The 17889-nt window shown below is 41.9% G+C and overlaps 1 protein-coding gene across 3 annotated transcripts; it reads right to left on the reverse strand.

The window, feature by feature from the left end:
• Nucleotides 1–2436: 2436 nt before the first annotated feature.
• d2hgdh (D-2-hydroxyglutarate dehydrogenase) lies at nucleotides 2437–16991 on the reverse strand. 3 transcript variants are annotated; one of them, XM_062993803.1, is made up of 11 exons: nucleotides 16926–16991; nucleotides 15759–15866; nucleotides 11113–11283; nucleotides 10789–10846; nucleotides 10318–10457; nucleotides 7483–7676; nucleotides 7084–7252; nucleotides 5403–5546; nucleotides 4356–4498; nucleotides 3123–3288; nucleotides 2437–3041 (listed from the first exon to the last, which is right to left on the reverse strand). In XM_062993803.1, exons 2-11 carry the CDS (start codon nucleotides 15862–15864, stop codon nucleotides 2785–2787), a joined length of 1548 nt encoding a protein of 515 aa, XP_062849873.1. In that variant the 5' UTR covers nucleotides 15865–15866; nucleotides 16926–16991; the 3' UTR covers nucleotides 2437–2784. The 3 variants fall into 3 exon arrangements, with proteins under 3 accessions (XP_062849873.1, XP_062849874.1, XP_062849875.1); XM_062993804.1 differs by lacking the exon at nucleotides 16926–16991 and adding an exon at nucleotides 16709–16733; XM_062993805.1 differs by lacking the exons at nucleotides 10318–10457; nucleotides 10789–10846; nucleotides 11113–11283; nucleotides 15759–15866; nucleotides 16926–16991 and adding an exon at nucleotides 8233–8321.
• Between the last annotated feature and the right edge of the window lie 898 nt (nucleotides 16992–17889).

Genomic DNA, 17889 nt, shown 5'->3' on the forward strand with positions numbered 1-17889 from the left:
AACGGGTCGTTTTTCGTTTTAAAAACCAATATTGGAAAACGGGGCGTTATTCGTTTTTAGATCAAAAATCAAATAACAAATAAGCAGAAATTGAAAAACGGGTCGTATTTTAATTTTCCAAAATCAACATTTTTTATCAGTTCAACCAGAAATAAAAGTGCGAGCGTGTACACGCTTCATATAAAGTGTAAATCAGGTGCAAGTGCTGAGAAGACGGAGCAAACAGTTATAATAACGTTACACCGCGTCTCCTGTTCTATTACTGTATAGAACTCAATTCTGTAATACAGGCAGAACTAATCGTACATGTCACGGTGAAACATCTAATGCTTCTTTTTAATCAGCGTTCTGCTTATTATTTACCAAATAACTTTTTGAAATATATTTGATTGTTGTTGCTCCTCGTTTACTGAGTTAGTTCGTGCAATTTTATTAATTTTTGGATGTTTATTGGCCGAGAACAAGAAATATTGAATCGCCTCGGTTAAGGATTCGAATCTTCGTACCGAATCAGGAATCACGAGTCCGAGATCTCAATTAACCCGGATCCTACGAGTCCTCTGAGTGCACGGAAGATAAGTGATATCTGGATGCATTTTCATGCAGTAAATCAATCACAATCAAGATATCATTAAGAGTGACTCAAGTGAACCGGATCACATCACTGAGTGACTCAGACTTTACCCGAGTCCATAAAATGAACCGAATTTACCACCACTATGTGACGTGTACGATTAGTTACGCCTGTATTACAGAATTGAGTCCTATACGGTAATAATAATAATAATGTAAAAAATAATGCAACATTCTTTTTTTCTTAGAATAGCCCCCTATTTCTTTAGGATAAATAGTTCTTGTGTGCACTGATGGTCAGTAACGCGTTACTTAGTAACGCGTTACTCTAATCTGACCACATTTTTCAGTAACGAGTAATCTAACGCGTTACTATTTCCAATCCAGTAATCAGATTAAAGTTACTTATCCAAGTTACTGCACGTTACTATTTTTGTCATTTTCCTTAGTAAAAAGATATTTTTTTGCTTTCTTCTTGCGTCTCGGGGAGTGACGTCTGTCACTATGCGACAATTAAGTCACGGGCTGCGTCCGGAATCGCATACTTAGTAGTATACACTTAGAAGTATGCACTACTCGGCCGGTAAAGAAGTACATCTTACCAACGTCAAGTGATGACGTGAGGACGTGATGACGTAATATCACCATAGTTACAGACTCATTACAAACCCCACTCGCCAAAATTTTGGATATTTATCGTCTTTTTGTTATTTATTTGTCTTTAAAAAAATGTATTTTATTTATCTTAGTTACACTTGTGAACAGAGGACTCCGTTTTCCGCGTCTTGTTTCTTATTCCGCTTCAATCGCCTACGCAGCTCCAGTTGCATTATGGGATACATTAGCGGACCGCATTATATAACTAATAAAGTAACTTGTAATCTAACTTAGTTACTTTTAAAATCAAGTAATCAATAAAGTAACTAAGTTACTTTTTAAAGGAGTAATCAGTAATCAGATTACTTTTTCAAGGTAATTATGCCATCACTGCTTGTGTGAATTACAAGGGCAGGAAAAAGTACGGCAGACACAAAAGTCAGAACAGGAGAAGCGGTGTAACGTTATTATGACTTTGTGCTCCGTCTTCTCAACACTTGCACCTGATTTACACTTTATATGAAGCGTGTACACGCACCTCAGCACGTGCTCGCACTTTTATTTCTGGTTGAACTGATAAAAAAATTTTTATTTTGGAAAATTAAAATACGACCCGTTTTTCAATTTGTTATTTGATTTTTGATCTTAAAACGAAAAACGAATAACGCCCCGTTTTCCAACTTTGGGATTTAAAGTGAAAAATGAATTACCAAAGGTACACGGACCCGACATCACCAAGTTATCCACACAAGGTTGCGCATAGGACACTCCCAACTGACGCACGAACACCTACTTACTGGAGACGAACCCCCTACCTGTCAAAACGTACCGATCGAATGCCCTGGCCTGCAGCCACAAAGACAGCAACACTGATGTGCAGACAACATCAAAGATCTCTTCGATAAGACCTCACCGGGGAAAACACATCATTACCAAGCCGAGTACCAAGCCGCACCCCGCCTTTTAAAAACATCGTCACCATTAAATGAACCAGAAACTTGACATGCCACGTATATAGCCGTAATCGTGCTGACTCCAGAGAACAGGGCGTGTCTAAATTCTTATATTCCTTAAAATGCTCCTACTGAGGCGCCTTAATTCTGAGTGATGATCTGACCGAATGACGAGGGAACGTCCGACGCCTCCTCAGCGCTGAAGGCAATCCCAGCCTTCAGTGCGGCACGACTTCTCTCACAAAAAATTACAAATATGGTGGACGAACGGAATGCGGAGCAACCAACGGAGTTCCAATCAAATGTAAATAAATAAAGGTGCACAAGTGTCGTTTATTTGTAAATTCAGGCTCGTCGGGGACAGGTTAAGCGTTTTCGGTACACTGAGGGTGACGTTAGAACGGCCTGAGCCCAACTGTGTTAAAACTGAGGTGACGTAATCGCCGTCTAAGTAGTGTGTCTAAATAATCTGCCTTATGAGTCTGATCTCTTATTAGAACACTCTCTACTGAGGCAGCTGATCAAGCATGCAGTAGGCAGACCCGGTGTTACCAGGTCTTCCCATGTCTGTACTGGTTTGACTCTGAAAATATACCACTAGACTGATTGGTCACTCCAAATTGCGTGAATTTCAAACCGCAGAAATTTAAACCCATTTAGATTAGTGATCCGGCAGGGTTTTGTACGGGTTGAGAATCCCTTTAGGGTCCAGCATGGCCTTGACGTCGGCCATCAGACCCACGGCCGGACGTGCCTTGCTGTAATAGATGTAGTTCCTCTTCTTGAGGCCGAGGCCGTGCTCGGCGCTGACGCTGCCCTGCCAGCGACTCGTCCACTCGTACACGTACGGCTCGATGGCCGCCAGCAAGTCCGGGTCTTTGGAAGGAGACGTGATGTTCAGATGGACGTTCCCGTCACCTGAGGGAAACAAACACAAGCCACTGTGATCGTACAAACCTTTGAGGGTCGGTAGCTGCACCGGTGGAGAACCAGCCTTACCCAGATGCCCGTAGCCGACCACGTTTTTGGCCCTGCTGCCCAGATGCTGTCGCATATCCGTGACCAGGTCGTAGATTTTCTCCAGAGGAAGCGAGATGTCGTATTTGTAGGTGAACCCATCGTACCGTAGTGCCTCGGTGATCCTCTCTCTTATAGACCAAAGCGCCTGCAGTCGGAGATCACGATGAGCAACACAACTCATGGACAACAGATGGACAAAAGTATGTGGACACCCTGGCTGATCATCGATAACATTGATAACACTCTTACTCACTCACTTTCTTAAGGGGAGAACATGCAAACTCCGCACAGAAAGGACCCGGACCGCCCCGCCTGGGGATCGAACCGAGGACCTTCTTGCTGTGAGGCGACAGTGCTACCCACTTAGCCACCGTGCCGCCCCACACTGATAACAGACGTCTTAGAAACATTAACAACTCTGTGGCAACAGTTTGGGGAAGGCCATTTCCTGTTCCAGCATGGAGAAACTCCATTTGCCTGCACAAAACCTAATTACACTACTTTGGGATGAATTGGAACATCGACTGTGAGCCGGGCAATGAGCATAAATCTTGTGAAGGCTGTTGCAGATGCACGATGGATCAACTTGTTTTTGAACTTAAAGGGTTGGTTTCCCAGACAGGGATTAAGGCTAGTCCAGGACTACATTTTGCTTTAAATGGAGAATCTCCATTCAAAATGCTGTGTAGTCTAGGACTAGGCTTAATCCCTGTCTGTGAAACCAACCCAAAGTGTCCAGATAATTTTAGACTTGGGTTTTAAGAATACCAATACATGGAACAGTGGTCTCTTCGTCAAGGTTCGAGAGAAATCCCACTTAATTACTGTCACTTTATTGCAAGTGTCTGGATGGTCAAATGTAATGCAAGAAATCTCGAAAAAACTCCCATGAGTTGGCTGCTGAAACGCAGATGTTTCTGTCAACAGGCAAGCAAGCTTTACACTGTCGTGGGCTAAGAGACTTGGCACTGTGCAAGAAAGAAACCCCTCGATAAGCTCTGAAATTCCACCCTTAAGCTCAGCTGGGAACAAAGCAAAAAGCCTTTTGGAGAGTCCACTGGCAGGTGAAAGGGCTTCCTGCCTGCAGCTCTCCTCGGTCGAATCGGGGGCGGTGCAAGAGGTAGAGGATTTAAAATCTGAAATCGGAAACGACTGGATTGGGGGGGGGGAAAGGGGGACAGATTGATTTGCTCAGCTCGGTTAAGATACTACCTTTATTTTCGTCTCCTCTGTTGCTACCGTGCCGTCGGTGACCAGTGACGATGTCATGACTTTGTCCAGAAAGTTGTGGAGTTTCTCCTCATCGTGGGCTGCATTGGATCCGGCCGTCTCGATCACGATGTAAAAGGGACTCTCTTAAAAAAACAAAAAACGTTGCGATAAGTCGTAAGTAGCAGTAATAGGTTTTTACCCTCAATTTAGTCGTATCCAACTATCCAATCACAATTTGCTTCGTCTACTGCTTCAGACCTCCACTCCTGACCAGGGAGGGTCGTAACTAACACCCCTGCCGACCGTCTCTTCTTTCATGTGGAGATCCGTATCACGCACGGAGAGTCGAGCGCTGATCTCTATTATCCCCCCGTCTCTGTGCAGCCACCATCGATCAGCCAGCAGAGGTCGTGATCGCAGCAGTTATGACGAATCCCTAGGGCCCTCACTCCCTACCTCCATCGAACCAGCCAATCATCGTCTCCGTGGGCGCCCGGCCGGCCATTAGCAGAGCCGAGACTCGAACTTCGTGATGCCAGCACGACCCGAGCGACCCGACTCATGTAGGATTCACGTAGGCTTTCGACCCTCCCTCCCCCAGACAAGCCGATTATTGTCTGTATAGGCGCCTGGTCAGGCGACAACACGTGATAACTTTTAAATTGGATTGTTTTTGTTCCTTCAGCAATTTTTAGACAAATTAAAACAATTAAGAAAATTAATAAAACTGATGTTAAATGAATAAATTATGACTTTTATACTAATTAAGCATTTGTTTGGTCGTCAGTTGTATCAGGTCATAAAATCGGACACCACTGCGCTGGACTGAAATCAAGGTACTTCAGTCATACAGTAGGAGTCGCTGTTGCAGCAACAGTGATGAGAAAAACCATCCATCCCTCCCTCCCTCAGACGTGGCCAACTGTTTCTAAAGCGCCTAGCTAGGCTGGTAAACGAAAGCATCCTAATGCTCCGATATTCCACCCTGAACCTTTATGGGCCCTGACAAGGTTTCTTCCCATAAGTCCAGCTCTGTGGATCATTCACCTGTAATAGGGTTGGAAAGTTTGAGATGTTGCTCCACCAAGTTCATGCAGGGGGCGTCCAGAAACTCGAAAGCTGAGAGGATCTCTCCCAGCATGCCACGGCAGATCTGAAACGTCTCCAGGAGCTTCTGGAAGCTCGAGCACCCTGCAGGAACCAACACACACCTTTATTAGGTGCACCTACTGTATGTGCTACACAAGCAGTGCGTTTAACCAGGTGCACTTTTTAGGAATATACACTCTATGGCCAAAAGTTTGTGGACACCTTTACTGAAACTATGTACATAAAAAATAATAAGACATGGGAAATATACTGTATATAAACAGTCACATTTGGTCATAATAACAAATCTTTAGTTCTTTTTTTTATGATGCAGACACGATGATGTCACTGGTCCAGTTTGTTCAGGCTTAATGCATCTACTCCCAAAGTCCTATCTGCTACACAAATGGTCTAGATTTCTAGTGGTTAAAACCACCTCGTTTCTACACTCACTGTCCATTTTATCAGCTCCACTTACCATATAGAAGTACTTTGTAGTTCTACAATTACTGACTGTAGTCCATCCGTTTCTCTGCATACTTTGTTACCCCCTTTCATGCTGTTCTTCCACCACAGAGCAGGTATTATTTAGGTGGTGGATCATTCTCAGCACTGTAGTGACACTGACATGGTGGTGGCGTGTTAGTGTGTGTTGTGCTGGTATGAGTGGATCAGACACAGCAGTGCTGCTGGAGTTTTTAAACACCTCACTGTCACTGCTGGACTGAGAATAGTCCACCAACCAAAAATATCCAGCCGACAGCGCCCCGTGGGCAGCGTCCTGTGACCACTGATGAAGGTCTAGAAGATGACCGACTCAAACAGCAGCAATAGATGAGCGATCGTCTCTGACTTTACATCTACAAGGTGGACCAACTAGGTAGGAGTGTCTAATAGAGTGGACAGTGAGTGGACACGGTGTTTAGAAACTCCAGCAGCGCTGCTGTGTCTGATCTACTCATACCAACACAACACACACTAACACACCACCAGGTAGAAAGGTGCAGAGAAACAAATAGACTACAGTCAGTAATTGTAGAACTACAAAGTGCCTCTATATGGTAAGTGGAGCTGATAAAATGGACAGTGAGTGTAGAAACGAGGTGGTGGTTTTAATGTTATGGCTGATCTGTGTAATTTATTGCTATGCACATTTAATTTTCCTACTTTACCCAAGTCATTAATAAAAATGGACCGGGCCTTTGGAAAATAAACATCCACAGTCAATCAGGCTTCATATAAGTAGATGCTGATCACACAGACAAAAAAAGTCTTCTAGAGGTCAGTTTTGTGGTCAGATGACCAATGACCAGTAGTATTTTAGGAGGAGAAAAGATAAAGCACTCAAACCCAACAACACTGTACCTACTGTAAAGCTTGGTGGTGGTAGTTATAATATGTTGCATATGTTGAATAATAAATTCTCAAACTGCTAGTTTAGGAATGGCCTTTGTAAAGTCTTGACCTCAACTCTATCAAAAATATATGGACTGTATTGAAAAGTCCAGTCTGTACCAGTTAAGCCAACAAAATTGCTTGTACTCGACCAATTCGGCCAAGTGGTCTAAGATCTGACCAGTACTGAGGTCAAAAGAACTAATGGACAGACGACCAAGTCTTGGCTTTCGAATGGTGGTACCTAAAAAGGCCACGTTGACAGACTTGGGTTTACGAGGGCACAGGATGGACACGGCAGTGACCACGCCGAGCGTTCCCTCAGAACCAATGAAGAGCTGCTTCAGGTCGTAGCCCGTGTTGTCCTTCCGTAACTTCGCCAGACAGTCCAGGACCCGGCCATCGGCCAACACCTAGAGAGGGTCAAAGAACTGTGTAAACACCCATGGTCACTTTATTTAAAGAATAAATAATAAAACACTCAACTAACGATTCAGCAAATATGATTAGCTGCAGAATTATTGGCACCCTTGGTGAAGACAAATAATGTCAGTCAATATTAATTTACAAATAAAATGACCTTCGATTCAAGCAAATTCCGTCCTTTGAGTCATTTATGTCTTCCTGTCAAAGACTTACGCACCACTTCTAGACCCAGGACCGTCCCTCTGAGTGACCCGTAGCGCAGAAGTCGGAGGCCGCCGGCATTGGTGGACACGTTTCCTCCGATGTGACAGCTGCCCTTCGCTCCCAGATCCAGCGGCATGATAAACTCTCGCTCCTCCACGTACCGAGACGCGTTCTCCAGCACGCAGCCGGCCTGACACGTCAAGATACCTGAAAATAGTTTATTATATTTGAAAACGCACATTTATTATATTTGTGTTGTATTTAATTGAGACGGAGCTGACTCAAAAAAGCGTGCAGGTGTTCAATACGTTACATTTGTAACATGACACAGTGGTGTTATGCCAAATTCTGCACCTCACGGGCGTTCAGCTTAAGCTTGCGCCCTTGTCCTTTATGCACAGAAATTCCTACCGATACCCTGAATTGTTTAATGATATTATGCACTGTAGAGGGAGGAATATGCAAATCTCTTTTAATCTTTTTTTAAGGTTCATTGTTTTGAAACATTTTAATAATTTTCTCACGCATTTGTTGACAAACTGGATCCTCTGATCATCTTTGCTAATCAGAGCCTTTCCTGGATGCTGCTTTTGTACCAAACCATGATTACAATCACCAGTTTTAAATCACATCAGTATTTAGTTTTTCACTTCATTACTAGCCCTAAATCACCCCCGTCCCAACTTTTTTTTTGGAATGTGCAGGCCATAGGATCATTTTAAAACCACAGACATTATTACAAGCATAAACCATAAACACCCACCTTACTCTTTTCTGAAAGCTTTTTCCACATGATTTGAAAGTGCATCTGTGGGAATTTGACCCAATTCTCCAAGACATGACAGTCAGGCATTGCAATTCCAAGCAATGTTCCAATTCTTCCAAGCAGCGTTCAATGACCACTGGAGTTTCCCCACACCAAACATATCAAACCATGTTTTTAGGACATTGCTTTATGCACACACACACACACATATATATATATATATATATATACATATATACAGTGTATCACAAAAGTGAGTACACCCCTCACATTTCTGCAGATATTTAAGTATATCTTTTCATGGGACAACACTGACAAAATGACACTTTGACACAATGAAAAGTAGTCTGTGTGCAGCTTATATAACAGTGTAAATTTATTCTTCCCTCAAAATAACTCAATATACAGCCATTAATGTCTAAACCACCGGCAACAAAAGTGAGTACACCCCTTAGTGAAAGTTCCTGAAGTGTCAATATTTTGTGTGGCCACCATTATTTCCCAGAACTGCCTTAACTCTCCTGGGCATGGAGTTTACCAGAGCTTCACAGGTTGCCACTGGAATGCTTTTCCACTCCTCCATGACGACATCACGGAGCCGGCGGATATTCGAGACTTTGCGCTCCTCCACCTTCCGCTTGAGGATGCCCCAAAGATGTTCTATTGGGTTTAGGTCTGGAGACATGCTTGGCCAGTCCATCACCTTTACCCTCAGCCTCTTCAATAAAGCAGTGGTCGTCTTAGAGGTGTGTTTGGGGTCATTATCATGCTGGAACACTGCCCTGCGACCCAGTTTCCGGAGGGAGGGGATCATGCTCTGCTTCAGTATTTCACAGTACATATTGGAGTTCATGTGTCCCTCAATGAAATGTAACTCCCCAACACCTGCTGCACTCATGCAGCCCCAGACCATGGCATTCCCACCACCATGCTTGACTGTAGGCATGACACACTTATCTTTGTACTCCTCACCTGATTGCCGCCACACATGCTTGAGACCATCTGAACCAAACAAATTAATCTTGGTCTCATCAGACCATAGGACATGGTTCCAGTAATCCATGTCCTTTGTTGACATGTCTTCAGCAAACTGTTTGCGGGCTTTCTTGTGTAGAGACTTCAGAAGAGGCTTCCTTCTGGGGTGACAGCCATGCAGACCAATTTGATGTAGTGTGCGGCGTATGGTCTGAGCACTGACAGGCTGACCCCCCACCTTTTCAATCTCTGCAGCAATGCTGACAGCACTCCTGCGCCTATCTTTCAAAGACAGCAGTTGGATGTGACGCTGAGCACGTGCACTCAGCTTCTTTGGACGACCAACGCGAGGTCTGTTCTGAGTGGACCCTGCTCTTTTAAAACGCTGGATGATCTTGGCCACTGTGCTGCAGCTCAGTTTCAGGGTGTTGGCAATCTTCTTGTAGCCTTGGCCATCTTCATGTAGCGCAACAATTCGTCTTTTAAGATCCTCAGAGAGTTCTTTGCCATGAGGTGCCATGTTGGAACTTTCAGTGACCAGTATGAGAGAGTGTGAGAGCTGTACTACTAAATTGAACACACCTGCTCCCTATGCACACCTGAGACCTAGTAACACTAACAAATCACATGACATTTTGGATGGAAAATGACAAGCAGTGCTCAATTTGGACATTTAGGGGTGTTGTCTCTTAGGGGTGTACTCACTTTTGTTGCCGGTGGTTTAGACATTAATGGCTGTATATTGAGTTATTTTGAGGGAAGAATAAATTTACACTGTTATATAAGCTGCACACAGACTACTTTTCATTGTGTCAAAGTGTCATTTTGTCAGTGTTGTCCCATGAAAAGATATACTTAAATATCTGCAGAAATGTGAGGGGTGTACTCACTTTTGTGATACACTGTATATATATAAAATTCATTCCAGTTAATTCTGTTAATTTTATACACGTTAGCAACTTAGTAATATTAGGAGTGTCCACATACTTTTGCCTATACAGTATAGCATGAATATACATATTTATGCTACTTTTCTACATTACTGCAACGTACCTCACCGATACAAAAATATAACTGAAGGAATTTGTATCTCTATAACAAACACACCTGAGATGCTGTCAAAACTGAGGACCTGGTTCATTAGGGCGGTGGAGAGGATGATCTCATCGAACACAGGAACGCTGCCTCCTACCAGTCCTGTGTTCCCACCCTGAGGAGTCACTGCCAGGTTCCTCTCATTGCAGTACCTGTGAACCAGAATCCGAACCATGAAATTAAAGAAAGCAGTGGCTCGTCTATTAGAAAAAAAATTAAGATCCTGGCTGGTGCCTGAGGGAAGGACGGGGTTTACGAGGTTTCATGCTGTCTGGTTCAGGCGTCTGTGCTTGTGATGGATAATCTGTGGAGTGTGTAGCGTCACTCTCCATACGCAATACAGCCCTCTGTGATGGAGCGTGTGTTAGTCTCAGCTCTCGTTAACAAGCATAAGGGAGTTCATTACACAAAACACATGTGCACAGTACCAGATGGTATTCCAGTTATACAAAAAAAATAAATGAATGAACAATGTGACGTTACCTGAGGACCTGAGACACCTCCTCTGTAGTTCTGGGTCGTAACAGAACCTCACTGCTACCTGCAGATTAAAATATATAGATATATAAAAGATCTCGTCAATTATGTCTGTGTGTAGACGCCTGACCAGCTGATTTGAACCAGGGGATTTGAACCCCAGATCCCAGACAGTAGGCTAGCATCATTTAATTCATTAAGATAATTAACAAATCATAAATAGACTAATATTTAAACGTAAATAATATGGAAATTGTCATATTAATATAACCTGTTTTTATAAAAGCTAAGTATAGCCGGAGTAAACGCACCGTTAGGACTCAGGCTCACCTTTCACTGACTTGAGCCAGTCCACATTACTGGACTCCAACACGTCAGGGTCTGTGATGATTCTTCCTGGCAGAAGCTCTCTGAAGAAGTTCACGTCATCGGGAGTGACTCCCGAGAAAGGGCGTCGAGCCGGGGCGGCATCGTGAAGGCGCCGCTGCTGGATCCACTCCGCTGGTCAATGTTTTATTCATAGTACAATTAATAGATAATATATATTTGTTTATATCGGCAGTGATGTTTGTGTATATTTCAGTACATTACATGCAAAACTGACTGCAGTAAAATGCCTTTATTTGTCATATATACATACACACGTGTACAGTACAATGAAATTGTTCTTCCATATATCTCAGCTCATTTGGAAGTTGGGGTCAGAGCGCAGGGTCAGCCTAAGACTCTCTTTTCCACAATAAATAAACTTCTCAAACCAGTTGACAATACTACCAATTCCTTTACAGTTGACAAGTGTAACTCTTACCTCTCATTTTTTCAAACAAAAGTTGAGAATATCCACAATTTTCTGACAGTTTCCCCTGTCATCTCTGTTTCTCCGCCTGTCTCACCTCAATTTATTACCCAGCCTCTGTCTCAGTTCTCACCTGTGTCTCATTTGGACCTATCTGAGATCTTGACAGGGATGCGAAGCTCCACTTGTGTTTTGGATCCTGCTCCATCAAAACTTGTTAAGGGTTGTTTTCCAGTTATCTCATCACTTATCACAGAGATAATCAATTCCTCTCTTAGTTCTGGCTCAGTCCCTCAATCACTCAAATTGGCTGCTGTTACTCCCATACTTAAAAAACCTGGACTTGACTCTAACATTATGAGTAACTTTCGGCCCATTTCCAATCTTCCATTTCTGTCGAAAATACTGGAACGTGTTGTTGCCTCACAGCTCAAAGATCACCTAAATTCCAATAATCTATTTGAATCATTTTAGTCTGGTTTCCGCCCCCAGCACAGCACTGAGTCAGCCCTCCTCAAAGTCACAAATGACCTTCTTCTTTCCTCAGACTCTGGACAAATTAATATTCTCGTCCTCCTTGATCTTACTGCAGCTTTTGACACCATTAATCACTCCATTCTTCTGTCCCGCCTTGAATCCTCTGTCAACATCACTGGTACTGCCCTTTTGTGGTTAAGGTCATATCTCGTAAACAGACAACAGTTTGTTAATATCAACAATTGTAGTTCTGCCATTGCTCCACTGTCCCAAGGCGTTCCCCAAGGCTCAGTGTTAGGTCCCCTTTTGTTTATTCTTTATATGCTCCCCCTTGGTGACATCATACGTCGGCATGGTTTACATTTCCACTGCTATGCTGATGATATTCAGCTTTACATCTCCTCCAAATCCATTAATACTGAGCTTCACTCCACTCTGACAAATTGCATCACTGAAATGAAATTGTGGATGAAAGCTAATTTCCTCAAATTAAACTGTGAAAAATCTGATATGATCATCGTAGGTCCTACATCCCTGGCAAAAACCACAAAAAATTTTCAAATTACCATTGATAATGACACTTTGTCTCCGTCTTCTAACATCCGAAATCTTGGTGTAATTTTTGATAGCAACCTCTCTTTTGACCGCCATGTAAATCACATCACCAAAACTGCTTTCTTTCATCTAAAAAACATAGCACGTCTACGTCCATCACTCTCCTTTTCTGCCGCCGAAACCTTGATTCATGCTTTTATTACATCCAGAATTGATTATTGCAATAGCATCCTTTATGGTACATCTAACAAAATCCTAAAAAAACTTCAGTATATCCAGAATTCAGCTGCTCGCCTCCTTACTCATACTCGCTCCCGTGATCATATTACACCTGTTCTCCAAAAACTTCATTGGCTTCCCGTTGCTCAACGCATTCAATTCAAAATTCTTCTATTCACTCACAAAGCTCTCCATAATCAGGCCCCATCCTACCTCACCGACCTGCTCCATCAGCACATTCCCTCCCGTAGCCTTCGCTCTTCTGAGGCTAACCTACTGTCCATACCCTCTAGGACCAAGCACCGGACCTGGGGTGACAGGGCCTTTTCCATAGCTGCTCCATCTTTATGGAATGCTCTCCCCAAACACCTACGAGATTGTCCTGACCTGTCCAAATTCAAGTCACTTCTCAAAACTCATCTATTCAGAGTGGCATTTAACTTGTAACAACACGAAATAAATGCTTTTATTTTTGCTATTCTTTTTAATAGTTTTTATACTTAGATCACGACAGAAATGTGAAGTCCTAGATCCTAAAACTTGTAAAGTTTTCAGTTTCCTGATTGCATGTGAATCTGTCCTGTTTCTGTCTAATTTTAAGAAATTGTTCTATCTTTGTTGTTCTCTCTCATAATTTAGCTAATTTTTAATGAACTGTCTTATGCTGCTCTCTTTGTTTTTATCTTAATTATTCTTGATGTTGATGTACTATTTTGATTTTGTACTATGATTTGTATGGTGTATGTATTTGTTTTGATTATTTGTCTTATGTAAAGCGTCTTTGAGTATCTTGAAAAGCGCTATATAAATAAAATGTATTATTATTATTATTATTATTGTACGGCGCCTCTGGGGCAGACTGGGTTGAGGGCTCAACAGTGGCTCTATGGCAGAGCCTGGATTTGAACCGACAATCTTCCGATTAATAACCCAAAGCTCTACCCACTAGGCTACCACTGTCAGAGAACTAGACGGCATTTTTTGCATACATCTATAATGTATAAATATTAGGGCTGTCAAACGATTAAAATTTTTAATCGCGATTAATCTCAGAATTTCATATAGTTAATCGCGATTAATCACATTAAATAAAATCTGTGTAAATGTTATAGAAAACAAGGTTTTTTAAGTGAAATGTGAAAAGTGGACGTTTCTACACGAAGTGAGTGTGTTTTGACCCTTTTGGGGCTTCCATAGTTCATGGACTAGCGTGCTTGACTCCGGTATTCAGTGCCGTAACAGATTAAGTTAATAAAGTGTTTTGCTCCCGACAACTTGTGAATATACCGTGTATTTATTTCTTTATTATGCAAGTGCATCCCTACGACGCTCAGTTATATTATTTTAACAAACCGCAAATGAACAACGGTGGCAAGTCCGACATTAAAACGTTGGTTCTACCAGTCAAGTCTCAACATGAACTAGAATCTGCGTTAACGGCACTATTTTTTTTAATCGCGTTAAATTGAGATTGCGTTAATGCGTTATTATCGCGTTAACTTCGACAGCCCTAATAAATATGTATATAATATACAATGTACGGCTTTCTCTTCGCATAATAGTTTCAGGTTGCATTTCTTGATGTAGCGGAGGCCTGTGTTAAGTAGTAACAATTTTCCAAAGTACTCCCGAGCACACATGGCTCTATTTATCAAAATAGCATGAAGGTTTCTCATGAAGTGCTGTCTGAGGGCTCGAAGGTCATGCCCTAGACCAGTGGTCCCCAACCACCGGTCATTTATTGCCGGCACAGAAAGATTAAATAATTAGAGATCGCTACAAGAGCAATTCAATTTTCAAAACTCTTCGGGTGTTACTGTCGCCCATCACCACTAGGTGGGAATAGCGTCTCGTTGCAGCGAAAAAAAGCCTAGAACGCACACTGATTTTCCATTCATTATTATATTTTAAATCTCCCCGTCCACGCGGTCACTGAAATTATATCTTATATGAAACGGGTCTGTGATAAAAAAAAAAAAGGTTGGGGACCGCTGCCCTAGACGGACTGAAATTCCTCTGGATTTCTTAAATCTTTCTACAATATTATGTACGGTAGATGAAGAAAGACCTAAATTATTTGCAGTTTTACACTTGTCTTATAGAACCAATTGCTTGCAATGACTGAGCCTTTGTAGATTCTCCTTCTATACCCAATTATCATACCCTTACCTGTTCAAAAATGGCATAACCTGAATATTCTATTAACTCTACTTCTTTTGCTCCTGTACTAACTCTTTTTTAAGTGTGTTTCAGGCATCAAAACATTGGAAATCTTTTATTCATACGTTTCTTCCAACATGCAGCTGTGAGATTTAGACAGAAACGTTCTGCAGGTCTGAAGACTCCGTGAAGTTATTTATGCTCCCACGGCAGCCTGGGAGCAAGTTTTCCTGCCAGCCGTCAATATCTACACACTTAGCTAACAACATTATCCCAGGCAGGAGCAAGAACTTCCACAGAGAACCTGGTATTAGCTGCAGGTTTAAATTTGGGTTTTTAAACATATTGTAATATGGGAACGTGTCCGATAGCTGGGAGCTGCCTGGAAATACTTATAATACAGGTTATATGTACAAACACAGTTATTTCACCGTACCCTGTATTACTGTGTCCTGGCTGCTGAGTAACAAAAAAGGACCTCTCAGCTTCAGCAAACGGTTTCATCATAAACAATGTATAGAATGAACTTGTTTGGCATTTTGCATGTAGACTGGTCAGACTCCGAAGAGAAATGTGATTCAATAAGGAACCCATTCAACCCTCTCCACCCTCAGACACAGCCAAATGTGCATTACACATTTCATTGTGTACAAATTAGGAACTACAGGCTGCAATTGTTCTGCAAGTTTGATTCACAGGCTGGTTTTTGACTAGACGGGACTGATTTATTTATTCCTACACACATATTATGTATGTATAATATAATTACCTCTTTCGGTTCTCCCTTGGTGCAGATGTGTAGTGCTTAGAGGATTTAGCCACCTGGTAACGGACTGCAGCAGCTGGAGTCTGTAACATCTACGAAACACGGCCATACCTGTTGGAGTAAAATGAGAACAATCGTAAGCTAATGGCTTTAAATAAACCACGTGTGTAGTGGCTGCGTCCCAAATACAGCTATAACGAACACGTAACTAGTGCTTTACAGACATGCATTTTCTTTCGTAATGTTGATCCAATTTAGTCATGTCCAATTCCCTTTTACAATTCCTCTGCAGGAGGGGCTGCAGACTAGCACCCGCCCCCTTTGACATGTGAGTACTGTCATCTTACGTCCAACACAGATAGTACTGTTCACAGTTAAGCAAGCTTTGGCTGCCATGCAAGAAAGAAAGCCCTGCTGCAAAATCAGCATCTTAATGATCATCACACGGACAAATAAAAAGCCTTTTGGAGGAGTGTTTTATGGTCGGATGATTAATTCTTTGATTAATTTGACCACAATAACCAGGAGAATAATTGGATAAGAAAGGATGAGGCATTCCAACCCAACAACATTGCACCGACTGTAAAGCACGGTGGTGGTAGTCATACTATGTTGCTGCTGGTTGAACTGGTGCATTGCAGAAAGAGGGTGGAATGATAAATTCTCAAGTCTTGGGACATTGGGTGTGCCAATCAGTTTAGGAAGACTCCAACCCAACAACATTGCACCTACTGTAAAGCACAGCGGTGGTAGTCATACTATGTTGCTGCTAGTTGGTATTATGTTCTGTGGCTTGTTTCCTGATGCCAGTGGAACTGATGAATTGGAGAATGCAGAATTATTTAGCAAAACTTCAAACCATTTATTATTAATTTAATCTTGGACGCAATTTCATTGTGTTACTGGACACATTGCAAATTAAATAGTGTGCTGCTTCTAATTAATGACTTTACCTGTTTTTTGTGTTTTTGAAATTATATCTGACCAGTTTCGCTTAAAATTAATAAAGGTTTTTTGAATTTTTGCTTGATTTTAGGACAAAAAAGTATATATAGAGTCCCATATATTTAGAGCTAACTGTAGCTTACGGATATACATGGGAATTAGCAGCTAACGTTAGCATAACATAGCATAATCATTCGGTTTGTTACAAAATAAATCGTCACTTACTGCGTTTTAAATCGAATTAGGCATTATTTATAATATAAAACATATATTAATTCACACTAAGCCTGATATTACAAATAAATTGCTATAAACATTGACACTTTTGACCGCTTTTACGTTGTAGAGGTACTTTATAACATATTAGTGGTTGCGTCCCAAATAGCTTCATACTCCCTGTAGAAGTGCACTATGTACAAAGCAAAGGAGTAAAAGTGCATGCACCCTACCTAGTGCAACTACTATATAATTTTAGTTATTTGATATACAGCCGAAGTTTTCGTTCGTGCTAGCTTCCTTAGCACCGTCTAGTGTGTTGGAGAAAGAATATTTACTGAACTTGCCTATTTATTCATTATTTCATGCTCATTAACAGCTTTATCGTGGTCAGGGTCTCGGTAGGTCATGTGTCCTTAATTTATGGACAAGTTCTCATTTATTCAATCACACCTAGGAGCACTGGGCTTGTAATCAGAAGGCTGCTGGTTCAAGCCCAACCACCAAGTTTCCTCTGTTGGACCCCTGAGCAAAGACCTTAACACTCAATAACTTGAACTGTATTCGATGACACTTGTAAGTCGATTTGGATAACAGCGTCTGCTAAATGCTAAAAATGTAGTGTTAGAGCGGCCAATCCACTTTCTGCATGTTTTGGGAGGTTGAAAAAAAATCATAGCATCCAGGTTTTCATGATCCAGGTCACTGTGCACCCTTAACCTTTTCATTCATCTTTTATAACTACTTTATAATGAACAGGGCTGCGGTGGATCCAGTGCCAGCTGTAACCTGGTTACTGAAGATTAATGAATAAATAAATGAATGAATGAATAAAAATAAGTTTAAATATAGGGTGGCACAGTTGGTAGAGTGAGGACTTGACAGTAAGACAAGTCTTAACAACCTGGATGCCGTATGTATTTTTTAGACTGTAAGGAGTTTGGCAGGTGGATTGGCTGGTCTAAACTGCCCT

Source organism: Trichomycterus rosablanca, chromosome 4, assembly GCF_030014385.1.
Source record: "Trichomycterus rosablanca isolate fTriRos1 chromosome 4, fTriRos1.hap1, whole genome shotgun sequence".
NCBI classification, from domain to species: Eukaryota; Metazoa; Chordata; class Actinopteri; order Siluriformes; family Trichomycteridae; genus Trichomycterus; species Trichomycterus rosablanca.